This window comes from Chrysemys picta, chromosome 8, assembly GCF_011386835.1.
Source record: "Chrysemys picta bellii isolate R12L10 chromosome 8, ASM1138683v2, whole genome shotgun sequence".
Lineage (NCBI taxonomy): Eukaryota > Metazoa > Chordata > Testudines > Emydidae > Chrysemys > Chrysemys picta.
The window spans coordinates 52590683-52607210 of NC_088798.1; the positions used below are offsets into that span (position 1 = coordinate 52590683).

The following is a 16528-nucleotide window of genomic DNA, read 5'->3' on the forward strand; positions in this document are numbered from 1 at the left end:
TGTCAGTGATGCGGCCCTCGTGCCAATGTACTAGTCCTCATGTGACCCTCCTGAACATTTGAGTTTGAGATCCCTGCTCTAGTAGCTGATCAAACCTGTATTCATTTTCTCAAGGAAACAATAGTCCTACAGAATTCTAAATTAACTTCCAAAGGCGGTGCTAGGAAGTTTGACCTTGGTCAAATGACCGTAGTCATTTATCTTGCTAATATATTTTCCTTGCTCATCCCATCAATAACTTTGAGCTTAATGTTAGAAGGTCCCTTATCTTTTATTTGTATCAGACTAGAGTCCTCATAACATACATTCAGTTTTTTTATTTCATATGAAACTGGAACAGTCAGTTAAATAGAGAGCCATGTCAAAATATTATCTGTCGGCATTTCACATTGCTTCTCTTTAGTAGTTCAAGGTCATGTTAACTTACGCTTGTGCAGCGCTACATTGGCATCTGTATCAGTTCGTTTCCAGGAGATTTGTAGGGTAACCATGTGGAGTTTCCTAGATATTTCTGGAAAACATTATTCCTTGACTGTCCCTAACTAACACAATATAGCTTTTTGTTCCATTCTAGTAGTTGGAACTCTTACAGAGGTTTGAATATGCTACTACTTGCAAGTAAATGGGCTTGGTCTTTTAGCTCAGACAGTTGTGTTTCTAGGTCAAGAGATCCCCGGTTCACTCCCCAGGAACCTGTTACACATGGGTTCAGCCAAATGGCATGAATCTGTATTTGGCTTACTGAAGTTATGAAACCTGACTCACTCTTCCTCAGTATCATTTTGTCTCTGAGTGTTTGTTTGAGGCAGCGTTGCCTTCATATAGTCAAACAAGTAAGCAAACTATTGTTGTTTTGTTATGACTATAGTATTGGCACACTGACCCTTTTGATACTTTGAGGCTTATACATGGTGTTTAACCTAGTCTCTCCTTAGACATATTCATCAAGCTTTTAAGTCTCCAGAAGTGGGGATCTGTTATAGCACTCTATTTCAATTTTCTTTTTCCACGTCTGTAATTCCTGTTTTTTAAAGGCTGGGTCATATCTTTTTATGTTTGTGTCAAGCATAGCACAATGGGGCCCCAAGGCTAATTATGGCCTTTGGCCCCTATTTAAACTTAAATGGTAAATAATATCTTTCCATAATGTTGGACACTTTTTTTTTTTTTTTTTTTTCCTTTAATGTGCTTTCTGTCTTGTACCTGAAAAGGAGTTAGACACTAATACCTCAGCCGAGCTTGAAGACAGGAAAAAGACCATTCTAACTTGCTGAGGCTCCTGGATGCATGGCTATGCATGGGTGCATCATTAACCCCAAACCTGAGCTAGCCACTAACACACTCACATGCAATTTGTGAAAAAGTTTTGCATAGAAAGTATTCTTGTTACAAGTGCCAATTTATTTAGTTTTATCATGCTGTCTTTCACAATTTTATTTTTAGTATCGTGAGAAAAGGTTGGAGCAAGAAAAGGAATTATTACAGAATCAGAACACGTGGCTGCACACTGAGTTGAAAGCCAAAACAGATGAACTCCTGCTTATTGCCAGGGAAAAGGGAAATGAAATCCTTGAGCTTAAATGTAGTCTGGAGAACAAGAAAGAAGAGGTAAAGTAGTAAATAATATACATATTTTTTCTAAGTAATTTTAAAAAAGAAAACAAAATTTAGTCAAGATACGATAACAATTATCTGGAGTCTAATACCCCTTGACTACTTGAGTGAGGAATTTTTATAGCACTGACACTCTTCACTATGGATTCAATTCCATGTAAAGGGGCAAATTTTCATGTACATTCTTGAAGTTTTGGGTGATGTTATGTTTTAAGGTAGGGAATTGTGCTTTTTTTCCATTATGTGCTTTGGTCACTTATAGTTTTCAGGGAATGAATATATTGGTATGGACATCTAAAGTAAGGTAGAGCAATTGAAGATTATTTTTGTAAGATTACTGATAATAAATTGGAAGTAGCTAAAAGCACAAGGTGTAATACAACGGTGCTAGTGAAAATATACAGAAATACAATTTCTTGCTAAAAAGACTGTTTTTTTTAAATATGTACAAAAAAATTGTACTGGTAATGCAGCCTCATTTTAGCATGTATTTTTTTGGGTGGGGGAAAAACATGGGGCTTTATTTTCAAAATAGCTCGTCACTAATCAGCTCCTATTTAGACCTCTACTTAAGTGGTCAGCTCCTGTTAGGCAAGTAAGTGAGGCAGCCAGATTTTCTGTTTTTTCAGTTGTCATAAGCGCCTGGATGCAAAGCACCTTTGAAAATCTGGCTGCTTTTAGATATCTGCACAGAGACAAAATTCTTTAGAAAAAATGGCCTTTATACTATCGCTTGTGAAATTAGAAACTTTGAAATGTATATTTTGGTCAATAATCAGATACTGCATTTCTGTTGAAATACCATTTGAAAAATATATGTAGTTGTAAATGAAAAATAATCATCTTATGTTTAATACCTGTTGTTCACACAGGTTTCCAGAATGGAGGAGCAGGTAAACAGCTTAAAATTGTCAAATGAAAATTTACAGAAACATGTGGAAGATCTTTTGACTAAATTGAAGGAGGTAAGAAAACCTTTTCTAAACTGTAATCTAGTGTGGCAGCATTTAAGATAGCTTCAGTATTTTAACTAGAAAAATTATCTCCTGTATCTAATAGAATTAAGTACAATACTACCCTAATCTGCCCCATTGTACCGAGGTATTGTTGGGATTGCCAATCTATAGAGGGGAGGGAGTTTACATTGCAGGCTGCAGTGTCCAGGCAAAGCAGGAAGGACTCTGATAGGGGGAAGAGTATAGTTTTAACTTACTACTCTCTTTCTTATAAAGCAACTGTGAGCAAAGGTGGGTGGGAGGAGGTAGGAGTTTAAGAAAGCTTTTACTTAGGGCCAACAGCTTCCAACTTTTACAAAAGTTCCAGACAGTTTTTTGGGGGGAAAGGGGGAGGGAACAACAAATATTCTCCTGTAATATTTGCCACTCAAATGTTACAGCTTTTTGGAAGTGTATGAAAGCCTAAAAATGAAATGGACTGGCATATTTTCATATCCATTCTGAGAGAAGTGCAAAGAGTAAAACTGGAAAAGAAACGTAGAACAAACTAGATCTCTCGATTCTGTTGTAATAAGCCAATGGTACATATGATTGAAACTTTGATAAAGAAATGTAAAAGTGTTCTTTTAATCGTTTTTCCCCCAACCTGATTTTTGCTTTTCCATTTGAATGTATCCATTTATGTGATGAATCATGTTTTCTCAAATGTAAATTAAAATGGCTGGTTTTGGAAAAAAGTCAAACTTCTGAGAGGGGGGGGAAAAAAATTTCATTCAGTAACTTGCCCTTTTCCACATTGTGTGGTCTGTAGTACTGTATATCTGAGAAAACATTATTGTTTTTGAACTTCTGTGTATTCTGACAGCCACAGTATAATTCTTAAACTTATAAAAACCTCACTTTGAACATAAGAACTCCCGTGCTGAGTCAGACAAATGGTCCATCTATCACAGTATCCTGTCTTCCGACAGTGGCAGTGCCAATTCTTCAGAGGAAATGGACAGAACCAGGCAATTATTGAGTGATCTATCCCCTGTTGTTCAGTCCTTGTTTCTGGCAGTCAGAGGTTTAGGGAAGCCCAGAATGTGGGGTTGCACTGCTGACCATCTTGGCCAAGAGCCGTTTATGGACCTTTCCTCCATCAACTTATCTAATTTTTTTTTAACCCAGTTATACTTTCAGCCTTCACAACAACCCCTGGCAACAAGTTCTACAGGCTGACTGCATTGTGTGAAGGCCTACTTCCTTATGTTTGTTTTAAACTTGCTGCTTATTAATTTCATTGGGTAACCCTTGGTTCCTGTTTTATGTCCTTATTTACTTTATCCCCACCATTCATGATTTTATAGACTTCTATCATATCCCTTCGTCATTGCTTCTCTAAGATGAACAGTCTATCTTTTTAATCTCTCCTCATGTGGAAGTTGTTCCATCCCCTTAATCGTTTTTGTTGCCATTCTCTGTACCTTTTCCTATTCTGATATACCTTTCTTGAAATGGGACGACCAGAACTGCACACACAGTATTCAAGTTGTAGGCATACCGTGGATTTATACAGTGGCCTTATATTTTCTGCTTTTATTTTATCCCTTTCCTAATGGTTCCTGATGTTCCTTTAGCTTTTTTGACTGCTGCTGCACATTGAGAAGATGTTGTCAGAGAACTAGTCACGATGACTCTAAGATCTTTCTTGAGTGGCAATAACTAATTTAGAATCCATCATTTTGTATGTATAATTGGGATTATGTTTTCCAATGTGCATTACTTTGCACTTACCAACACTGAATTTTGTTTGCCATTTTGTTCTCCCATCACCCAGTTTTGTGAGATCCCTTTGTAACTCTTAGTTAAATCTAAAGCTGATGGCAATCTTGAGTAATTTAATATTGTCTGCAAACTTTGTCACCTCACTGGCTTTCAATTGAAACAGAACCAGTGCTATGAATTCATGTTTTTTATTCATCAGGCAAAAGAACAGCAAGCTGGTATGGAAGAAAGATTCCATAATGAACTAAATGCCCACATAAAGTTATCTAACTTGTACAAGGTAAGTTTGGGAATGTTGGATACATTCATATTAGAATTATATGGAAGTAGGTCCAGGGTTTGGGGTGTGGTACAAGTCAGACTATTTCCCCAGAGCTATATTTCTGCCTATATAAAGTGTTAATGTGAGATGGGGGGATGGTTCTCTTCCTTAATCCTCCAAAGTCCTGTTTAGTTTCTTCTGGCCAAGAAGATAGTGACTTTTATCACATACATTTTCATTAAAAGGAACAGATATCTCAAAAACTTCATAGACCGCATAGGACACTAAGCATAGATTTACTCTGACATGTTGAAAAATGGATATGGGAGAATAAGCTTGGGTTGGGCAGTTGATATGGCCAAATGCTTGAAATGACCCTAACTTTGTAGGTGTGGTAATGATGGTGTTATTTCACAATGCATTTAAAATCTTACATTGCTCAACTCAGATTTTTACTATTTTACTTCATTCTACAGATTAAGCAAAACTGCATTTAAAATGATAGAGGAAGTATCTTACCTCCTGTATGGAATTTCCTTGTATTGTAAATGTGTTAATCATGATAAAGTGCAGTGCTCACTAATAATGGTCTTAATCAATGCCTGTGCAACTTATTTTGTAGTCTTGCAATATTCTTCTGTGTGGCTCCTAAAAGTCCACTGAAATTAATAGTGCCAAGAATTAATGGTATAGTTGGGAAGTGAGCAAGCTGGTGCTGTATTAGCCTGGAATAATTCAGTAATAGGCTGAAAAGCTATCACAGTCAGGGTTTAAAGTTTTACCTACGTAAAATTGAATGTGATAAAAATTAATGTCTTACAAAAACATTCAACTAGAATTTCAGTATGATAAATGTAAGCTGAAGTACCTGCAAATAATAGTAGAGTTACCAATAACCTTTTTGTAATCTACTGGATTACCATTCTACACATGTAATTAGTCAAAGAGCTGACTGAGGAGGTATCTGACCCATTAGTGATTATCTTCAAAAAGTCATGGAAGTTGGTAGAGATTCCAGAAGACTGGAAAGGGGCAAATATAGTGTCAATCTATAAAAAGGGAAATAATGTCAATCCCAAGGAATTACAGACTAGTCAGTTTAACTTCAGTACCTGGAATGATAATGGAGCAAATAATTAAGCAATTACCGTATATACTCATTCATAAGCTGAATATTTTTGGTAAAAAAATGATGCCTCAAACTGCGGGGGTCGGCTTATAAACAGGTCTACACCAAAATTTGATGATTTTAAACTCTATGGAATAATTGAAGTGAATATCTAATACATTATCGTTTTGTTTACCTGGAGCGTCTGCAGGCAGGAAGCCCCTCAGCTCCCTGTGGCCACGGTTCGCCGTTCCCAGCCAATGGGAGTTGCGGGAAGAGGCATGCTACTTCCTGCAGCTCCCGTTCGCTGTTCCCAGCCAATGGGAGCTGCAGGAAGTAGCGCGCCTCTTCCCGCAGCTCCCATTGGCTGGGAACGGCGACCCACAGCCCCAGGGAACTGAGGGGCTCCATGCCTGCAGACATTCCAAGTAAACAAAACGTCCCGCCAGTGGCTTACCCTGACAGCCTGGGAGACAAAGTTTGCCGACCCATTTATTGATGTCAATACTGCAGCCTTTTAAAGTTGCAAAGGCTTTGTTTAGTGGACTAGATTGGCTTGAAAGGAATACTAAAAGAGTCTGTTATCCCCACTGACATGCCAGTCTACAGGGCTGCTTTGAAATAAACAAAGAACAATAATAACACTGCTCTACAGCCAAAATGCCTCTGAAATAAATGTAGTCAAACTTTACTAATTCTGGGTCACTGAGAACGAAAATGATGCTTAAAATTGTTGATTGGCTCTAGTTTTCAAGGTATGCTATTGGGTCTGTATATACGACCCTTGACTTGGGAATGGCGTAGGATAAGTGAGTTATAAAGGGAAGGGATCTCAATTTAAACCAGTATTGACTAAAATACATCTTTGACTGGATCTATGAATAAATCTGACTGGGTTTGGACAGTACTTGCTTTTTAGGCAAAACAATGAATGGTGCAATCTGAAGCTGGTATTGCGTCATACATAATAGGAATTGCATCATGTTATTCCTAGACGTCATGGATGATGCAATCATAACGAAGCTTACATCACTCTGCTGAACAAATTGCCCTATATCAGCTCTAGAAATCATACAGTGTCGTGCTCTCTTATTTGTCAGTGTTTGATTTTTGCAAAGGGACACATTTCTGTTTAGCCAAAGTGAGCAGAGATCCTCGTACTTGTGTGAACAGTGCAGATAACTTCTGCTATGTTTGTGATGAAGTGCCTTTTGCATCACAAAAGCGTAGTATAACCACTATGGTTAAGAAAGCCTATCACCTTTATTTTGGCTGCAAAATTGGAGCTCAGGACAAGAGGTGGGCCCCACACATATGCTGCAACACTTGTGCAACAAATCTTCGCCAGTGGTTGAACAGGAAAAGGAAATCTATGCCTTTTACAGTGCCAATGATTTGGAGAGAGCCAACAGATCATACCAGCAATTGTTACTTCTGCATGGTGCCTCCAGTTGGGAAAGGTGTGTCAAAGAAGAAAAAGTGGACTGTGCATTATCCAAACATTCCATCAGCTATACGCTCAGTACCCCACGGAGGAGGACTGCTGGTTCCTGATGCACCAGAATCATTCTCACTTGAGTCAGAGGAAGAGGATGAAACTTCTGGTCCTGGACCATCAATGTCACAGGACCCACATTTTCTCCCATCCTCCTCTTCTGAACCAAACCTCATAACACAAGGTGAACTGAATGACCTTGTCAGGGATTTGGAACTACCCAAGAGTAAGGCAGAGCTGTTGGGCTCCAGACTACAGCAGTGGGCTCTCCTGGCAGGTGACGTTAGGGTTTCCATGTTCCATGACCGTCAAAAGGATCTTGTCCCATTCTTCTTCATGGAAGGTGATTTTGTAGCCTGCAACAACATCGATGGTGTGATGGCAGCCCTCAACATCGTTCACGATCCAGATGAGTGGAGACTGTTCATTGATTCATCGAAGACGAGTCTTAAAGCTGTTTTACCGCATAATGACAATGTTTTGCCATCAATTCCAGTTGGTCATGCAGTCCATATGAAGGAAACCTATGACAACATGAAACAACTTTTGAGGTGCATAAACTATGACCAACATCAGTGGCAGCTTTGTGGCGATTTGAAGGTTGTTGCTCTCTTGCTTGGTCTGCAGACTGGATACACAAAGTACTGCTGTTTTCTCTCGTGAATTCTGTATCAATGAGAAGCAAGTAAGAGAATGGCGAAAAAATAACAGTAAAAGACATGCCAAGAAAAAATGTCCAATGAGGTGTGCTTCATTTCCTGAGCTAGAGAAAGATCTCAATAATTGGGTTGTTGACTGTCAACAAAATAGGTACTTTATCACTAGAACTGGAATTCGTCTGCGTGATCTGCAAATGTCGAAAGACGACAAATACAAGTCAGTAAAACCATCAATGTTTGTCGCATCAGCGGGTTGGTGTACTCGCTTCATGAACCATCATGGTTTCTGTCTTCGTCAGCGAACAAAGATAGATCAAAAGCTGCCAACAGATCTGGAAATAAAAATCGAATCTTTCCAAAGGTTTATTATAAAATATCGAAAGGAATATACATTTGAACTGTCATAAATAGGAAATATGGACAAAACACCAATGACATTCGATCTCACAAGTAACAGAACGGTAACTGGTGTTGGTGAAAAAACAGTTTTAATTAAAACCACTGGCCATGAAAAAATCCATTTTACGGTGGTTTTAGCATGTTTGGCAAATGGATCAAAGCTTCTTCCTGTTATTTTTAAAAGAAAAATCTTGCCTAAAAACATGCAATTTCCTGCTGGTGTCATCGTACATGCACACAAAAAGGGATGGATGGATGAAAATGGGACTGTTGAATGGCTGGAAAAAGTGTGGAATAAGAGACCAGGAGCAGTTTTCAAGAAACCTGCTATGACGGATGAGGTGAAAAATGTGGCCAAAAATATGAAAACTACTTTGTCTGTAATACCTGGAGGCTTAACTTCAGTTCTACAGCTGCTTGATGTCTGCCTGAACAAACCCTTTAAAGACAAGCTACGCAAAATGTGGTCTGAATGGATGTACTCAGGCATGGCGAAGTTGACAAAAGGCAGGAATCTTATGAAGCCCGAAATCAATCTGGTCGCCCAGTAGATCAAGGACACGTGGATGTCCATTCCCTCGGAAATGATAGAAAAATCATTTAGGAAATGCAGTATCAGCAATACACTCGACGGGTCAGAAGATGATGCCGTATTTGATGATGACACAACAGAGGCTGATGATGAGAAGGAATCTGAGTCTGAAGACGACACTGCGGACATCTACGATGACAATGCAGGTGCAACTGTGACTGAATCAGAGTTTAATGAACTGTTTGGTGAATCAGAGACTGATTCAGACTTTGAAGGATTTTAAGACTTTTTAAAGTCTCTCATTGTTTTACATTACTTGTTTTAAATATCCATTTACTGATTTTAAATATTGACTGTAATTTTGAAGGTGAATACATATTTGTTCAGTTATTATAACAGGTTTTTCATTAGATTACATTAAAATAATTCTAGCAAAACTTTTGAGTGTTTCTTGTGATGCCAGCTTTTAAAATATAGCAGGGGTTGGCAAACTTTGGCTCCCAGCCCGTTAGGGTAAGCCGCTGGCAGGTCGGGACATTTTGTTTACCTGGAGCATTCACAGGCACGGAGCCCCTCAGCTCCCAGTGTGCGCGGTTTGCCGTTCCCAGCCAATGGGAGCTGCGGGAAGTGGGAATGGCAAACCACAGACACTGGGAGCCGAGGGGCTCTGTGCCTGTGAACGCGCCAGGTAAACAAAACGTCCAGGCCCGCTAGCGGCTTACTCTAATGGTCCAGGAGCCAACGTTTGCCAACCCCTGAAATACAGGGTTGGCTTATGAAAGGGTCATACAGTTTTTGCAATTTTTACCTAACGATTTTGGGGGTCGGCTTATAAGCGAACGGGCTAATGAACGAGTATATACGGTAATTTCCAAACACTTAGAGGATAATAAGGTGATAAGTAAAGTCAGCATGGATTTGTCAAGAACAAACTGTGTCAAACCAATCTAATGCCTTTTTTTGACGGGGTAACAAGCCTTGTGGATGGGGGGGGAAGCGGTCGTCAACAGTGTTAACACAGTTGCAAAAAAGCAAACATCATTCTGGGATGTATTAGCAGGATTTTGTACGCAAGACATGAGAAGTAATTTTTCCACTCTACTCCACACTGATTAGGCCTCAACTAGAGTATTGTGTCCAGTTCTGGGTGCCACATTTCAGGAAAGATGTGGTTTGTTTAGCGTGGAGAAGAGACGACTGAGAGGGGACATAACAGTTTTCAAGTACATAAAAGGCTGTTACAATGAGGAGGGAGAAAAATTATTCTCCTTAACCTCTGAGAATAGGACAAGAAGCAATGGGCTTAAACTGCCCTTGCTGCAATTTAGGTTGGACATTAGGAAAAGCTTCCTAACTGTCAGGGTGGTTAAGCACTAGAATAAATTGCCCAGGGAGGTTGTGGAATCTCAGTCATTGGAGATTTTAAAGAGCAAGTTAGACAAATACCTGTCAGGAATGATCTAAATAATAAGTCCTGCCATGAGTGTAGGGGAACTGGACTAGATGACCTCTCAAGGTCACTTCCAGGCCTATGATTCTCTGAATTATACGTATGTGTATGTATGCTTATATTTAATAATATATAAATAGAAGTTTGCTGCTATTTTTAAGTATAAAAAATAAATATTTGCTTAACAAGGTTCATTATGCATGAGGTTTTTATTAAAACAAATTTTGTTTATAAGAAAAAATCTACAAAAAATGTAATTGGCCTCTAATTTTTGTGCCACAGTTTTTGAGCGTCCATCTTATATAGGGCCGATTTGCAGAGTTGCTGAGCATCTGCAGTGTCTATAGACTTCAGCACGAATTGTGGTTTCTCATCATTTCTGAAAATCAGATCCTAGCAGTCTAAATCTGGGCACCCAAAATTAGAGGCAAGTTCTAGAGAGGTGTGGGCCTTAACTTCTTTCTGCTTCAGTTGCTCTCCCTTTAATATGGAGGATAATGTTTTTTCACGGGAGTGTTTCAAAGCAGTAATTCTATTGTTTGTACAGCCAATCACACTGAGATTCTCAAAAGAAGGAGCTATTCAAGTGAAAAGTATAGTATAAATGCTAACTTGCCAAAAGCATTTATATTTAAGAACGAAAACCTCACACTTTAGAAAAAGTTTATAAATTTGATTATTTTTATAGACAGCTGGGTGCCTAAAAATACTGCCGAAATACAGCCATGCAAACATATTAAATAACTTTGGTTATGTCAATAACTGACCATTTTCCTCTAAAATGGGGAGTTAGCACCTGAATTTCAAGACCCTTAATAACACTGTTGCTGGGACTTACACTAAGGGACAACTGTTTCCAATTAGAGTAATACGTTGGTGTATGTTACATATTTATACCAACGTCTTGTTGATTCCTGGCCTCTGAGGAGCTACCTTATTTGTAACTGTTCAGTAATAAAAGATTAAATAATACACTTCTATTTAGAGTGCTGCAGATGATTCAGAAGCAAAGAGCAATGAGCTGACACGAGCAGTAGAGGAGCTGCACAAACTTTTGCAAGAAGCAGGTGAAGGTGAGAAGCTACTTATAAAAATTGCATAGTTTTTAATGGTTTTGTTTTCTGTTCCTTTTTAGTTAAACAGTTTGAATAAAAACACCCCCAAAACAATGGCAGTTGTGAAGGGAATTTTTTCACTATTCATCTGTGGGAAATGTTATTTAAATGTTGTGTTGAATTGTCTTGTTATAGTTATAAAAAAACTTTAAAAAAATCTTTGTACATTCCCATGATGTCTGAATGTACTTGTAGAATTTTCTTAACGTTATTGTGATTTTGAGAAGATATAATTTCTGCAGAATGTCTTTAAAGAAATTTGACCTGTGTCTTCATGTCTGTCTGTCTCATTATTTTAGATTGGCTTGTCCTAATCTTGCTGTTTAATTTTTAGCCCTCTTCTGCATTCAGCAGAATACCAGTTAATGCTTTCTTTCTAAGATGAATGATTTAATGTCCTTCGTAGAAGACATTTAAGAAATCTCTTTAAAGATACTTTTGTATACTTCACTCTTTTTAAAGAGAGAAAAAAAAACATATGTATTTTTAGCTAACAAAGCAACAGAGGATCATTTGGCTGAGATGGAGGAGTCTAAAACTGCAATGGAAAAAGAACTCAGAGAGAAGATTAGCAAGTTAGAGAAAGAACTGGAGAATGCTAATGATTTACTTTCTGCTACAAAACGTAAAGGTAGGATAACACTTGAACTTTTAAGTGCCAGATTTTATATATTAAGTAATTTTCAAAAAGGGGTTTTGCATTGCAATTTCTAAAGCAAATAAGTGCACTAAATCTTCATCTATACAATATTATGTATAGATGGGACAATATTATGTAGTAGCGATCAATCTAAATATATCTGCTAGAGTCCAAATACCAGAGAAAACCAATTACTGTTGTGTTTTGTTTTAATTTTATAAAATGTGGAAGGCAGCACTTTTTTTTTTTTTCTTTTTCTTCTTTCACTCTGCTAGAGTGTCACTTGTAGTTTGGCACAGTTGAGCTCTGCCAGCCATTATATTTCGGGGCATCCCTGCTATTTAAATTGTTTGTTTATTTTTTGTGATTGAAGGCTCAAGAATCTGACATTGAGATTGTTTGAACACTTATAATTAGACTGGACAAAGCACTATATATTATAAAGAACAATTTTACTCTAGAATTAGGTGTATTTTATTTCTAATTTCTAAGATTTTAGAACCAAATGAAATTTTTTCCTAGTTGTTATTTTTGAGGAGGTTGATAAGACCTTATTTGTAGTGATTGTTGTCTATGTACAGTATGTGTTTGTCTTTGAGCATATGTGCATAGTATTTGTGTACTAGATAGTATTCCACAGATGCTTACATTTTATTTCTTTCTATTTTATGTATGATTTGACATATGTTTTGGGGTTTTAACCTATCCAGGAGCTATACTGTCTGAGGAAGAGCTGACAGCTATGTCTCCTACTGCTGCAGCAGTAGCCAAAGTGGTGAAACCTGGAATGAAGTTAACCGAGGTAGGTGGAATTAGTTTATTATAAATTGATGACTCAAAATCCATTTATCTATTTGGGTCTTTGACTAAAATCTTTCTTATAACATTAACAACATGGATACAAAGTATTTACTCAAGTGTGCATGGCCCTAATCCAGCAAAGCACTTGATCGCTCCTGGAGGTTCGCTCTAGAGGTTTAGAGGTTCGCTCAGAACAGTATGGGTTGTGTCACTGCCTTCCCTGTAACCCTGGGTGCCTCTGTGCTCTGCGGCTTTAGCTCAGAGTGCTGACACCATCAGCCTGCTTACAGCATAGTGACCTTACCCTGACTTCCACCTGCCTGGTTACTCCTTGCAGGATGTCACCAAGGCTCTTCCAGTCCTGAGTCTCCATGGAACAGTCTCCTTTGTACTACTCAGCTCCGCTCACTGTAGCACTCACAAACCATATCAGATTCACTGCTCTTTTAGATAAGTGTTTTTTGAGGTGGTTGGTTACATTTTTCAAAAAATGTTTTCTTGACACAGCTTTACAATGCGTATGTGGAAACACAGGATCAGCTACTTCTGGAGAAGCGGGAAAATAAGAGAATTAATAAGTATTTGGATGAAATAGTACAGGAAGTGGAAGCCAAAGCACCAATTTTAAAACGGCAACGTGAAGAGTATGAACGATCACAAAAAGCTGTAGCCAGTTTGTCTGCTAAGCTTGAACAAGCTATGAAGGTCAGTATGGATATTAAAAAAGAAAGACAGGAAATGACTTGTACAGAGCATGCAGAAGATTTATTGTGCTAATCCCCTAAATTTGTAAACATAGTGAATGGATTCTAGTAAATGATGTGTTGTGCAAAAGAAACTGTTTTGTGCTTTCCAGTTCTTGAGCGGTTATGGACAAGATTGTTCATGATCTCTGTTACGGTTCTAGAACAGTGTGTTTTACCTGTAGTCTTGTGACCTTCTGTGAGAAGAAAACAAGTTTATAATTAAGGCTTTACATAGTTGATCTTAATTTGAAAGGGGGCACCAAAAATAGAGGATTGAGTAACTAAACAAAATGGGATTTAGATTTCCAATTCCAATTAATTATCATGGAAATTGGGTTTCCAAATCCTTTAGGCAGCTTTGAAGAATACAATCGTATAATTTTACTGTGTGGCGTTACCCAAAGTAATTAAAGTATAATTTGCAAAAGTAATTATCTGGTTTCTTTTAGTTTTGATTGTGGAAAAAGACACTCAGACTCCAGCCTCAAAGGAGTAAACAAATACTTGGTTGTTTTGAGGCACAATAGCTGTATTTTTACTACAGTTATTCAGAAAAAAATGTCACCATATTTGGCATGATCACTGAAGCAGGAAGTGTTGATCAATTCTGAGTTTGTAGATGTTTTATATAAAAATTTGTTTTTTATAGGAAATTCAGCGATTGCAAGAGGACACTGATAAAGCCAATAAGCATGCTTCTGTACTGGAAAGAGAGAACCAAAGACTGGAAATACAAGTGAAAGACCTTTCACAGCAGGTTAGAACAAATATTACTCATTTATTTTTCCTAATACAGTAGTGGAATGCTCTCACTCTCGTTAACTCAGTGGTCAGTTGCTGTATTGTACATTCTGAGATTGGCTTTGTGTGAAGTACACCTCTGATGTTGCTGATGTCCTTAAAAGCATTTCCCTGGGGCAATGTCCTATTTCCGTTTCTGCTTATAAAATTAGATTAAGTTCAATTTATCAAAAGCTTAAGTCATCTTTGGGAGAACATGATGCATGTCTGACATAGAAAATTGCGATATGAATTAGATTTTGTTTTTGTGGAAGTGGAAAGTCCACTGATCTGAGCACAGGATCGTGAGCCAGGAATACCTGAGTTCAAGTTCTGACTCTAACATGGATTCTGTGACCTTGGACAAAGGACTGAACCTCTGTCTCACTGTAAAGGGATAACTCCTATTAACCTCAGAGGGTTTCAGTGAAATTTAATTCATATTTGTAAAGAAAACTGTGCCAGTCAATTTTAATTCTAGACAGAATACTTTATAGAAAGTTAGAAAATACAGAACTCAAGTGTTTTGCTTCTGAAGAGTTTGTCTGTAAAAATAAATTTTGAAAACCAAATGTAAGTTATAGTTTTATAACCTGAATGTTCTTTTTCAGGTGAGAGTGCTTTTAATGGAACTTGAGGAAGCCAGAGGCAATCATGTAATTCGTGATGAAGAAGTGAGCTCTGCTGACATAAGTAGCTCTTCTGAAGTAATATCCCAGCATCTAGTGTCCTACAGAAATATTGAGGAACTTCAGCAGCAGAATCAGCGTCTCTTGGTGGCTCTTCGGGAGCTTGGGGAGGCTAGAGAAAAAGAGGAACAAGAAACAACTTCATCTAGGTAAACTTTCCTCCTTCAGCAAAGTTTTCATACTTGCCAGTAACAGAACATGAAAGTAAAGGGTTTAATCTGCAGCAAGGTAGATTTAGGTCAGTTATTAGGAAAAACTTTCTAACTTGATGATAGTTAAACTCTGGAATAAGTTCCAAGGGAGGTTGTGAAATTCCCATCATTGGCAGGTTTTTAAAATCAGGTTGGACAAACACCTGTTAGGGATTGTCCCTGGAAAACGGGGAGCTGAACTTCTTGAGGTCCCTTCCAGCCCTACATTTCTATGGTTGTACGTTAAGCAGAAGAATTTTCATGTTGAGGTTCCTATTAATTTACTTGCAAAAGCGATAATTATTTTCAAAAGCATCAGCCAAAATTTAGGCTGCAGATTAAAATTGTTGTGAGGCTTCATATTGCATCTCTTCTTTTTTCCACTATTTTTCAGTTCAACCCACACAAACCTTGCCACTTTCTATATATTCTTCCAAAACTTTGGCACTTTTATAACTTCTTGAAATGGTGCTTCACATTTTCCAAACAGATAAATATGTTGATGGATGAAAACATATACCAAGCCCACGGTCTTAATTTGTGCCTTACATTTATGTAATAGGAGTTGCATTGAATGCTAGGTTTTTTACTTTGCCTAAGGATTTCCTTATTAATCTATTTAGGCAAAGTGAGTTTAAGATTTTTGGGGTGATAGTGTCCCCTTAATAAGTACTTTACTTTTAATAGTTACTCTTCATAATTGATGACTAATAGTTGATTTGTATTGTCACCAAATGATCGGTGAATAAAGATTGCACACAGTTATATTATGGCTCAAGTGAGTGGCTGCAACTTCATTCGTTGGGCTAAATTTGAAATAGCAAAACCCATTACTGGAATTAAAGCTGGTCCAATGTGCTTATGTCCTCAAACTATGACCATAACAGACAAGTTTCCTAGCAGACTCCACTTTGTGCAATACATTTGCAACTAAATTCCCCCCCAACCTATCCCAATTTTTGTTTGAAGAAATGTGCATGAATAAGGGGCTGCCTCTAAATTGTTCTTGGTGGAAAAGGCCCTTGCCCATCTTGCCATTCATAGAATCATAGGACAGGAAGGGACCTCGAGAGGTCATCTAGTCCAGTCCCCTGCATTCATCTCATGACTAAGTATTATCTAAACCATCGTTTCTCAGATGCGGCCACTGGGGGCTTTTCTTGCAGTCACAGCCTTCTGGGTGGTTATTGATTGGGGGGCAAAGCAGTGGCCCCTCTCTGAAGACACGAAAGCTGGAAAAACAGGCAGCCAGTGAGTTCCCCACCTTCCCAGGGGTGGTGGGGTCAGGCTTTAGCTCTGGGGTGAGAGGTGGCAGGCTCCAGCC

The 16528-nt window shown here is 38.1% G+C and overlaps 1 protein-coding gene across 2 annotated transcripts in view; it reads left to right on the plus strand.

Annotated features, from left to right (window-relative positions):
• The window catches only part of TPR (translocated promoter region, nuclear basket protein), an 82662-nt gene that overhangs the window by 10381 nt on the left and 55753 nt on the right, over positions 1 to 16528 (plus strand). For both annotated transcript variants that reach the window (XM_005290696.3, XM_024103779.3), the window contains exons 6-14: positions 1444 to 1608; positions 2487 to 2579; positions 4537 to 4617; positions 11228 to 11315; positions 11848 to 11988; positions 12708 to 12799; positions 13306 to 13503; positions 14194 to 14301; positions 14936 to 15162. In XM_005290696.3, coding sequence (XP_005290753.2) covers positions 1444 to 1608; positions 2487 to 2579; positions 4537 to 4617; positions 11228 to 11315; positions 11848 to 11988; positions 12708 to 12799; positions 13306 to 13503; positions 14194 to 14301; positions 14936 to 15162 — 1193 coding nt within the window. The remainder of the gene's footprint in view (positions 1 to 1443; positions 1609 to 2486; positions 2580 to 4536; positions 4618 to 11227; positions 11316 to 11847; positions 11989 to 12707; positions 12800 to 13305; positions 13504 to 14193; positions 14302 to 14935; positions 15163 to 16528) is intronic.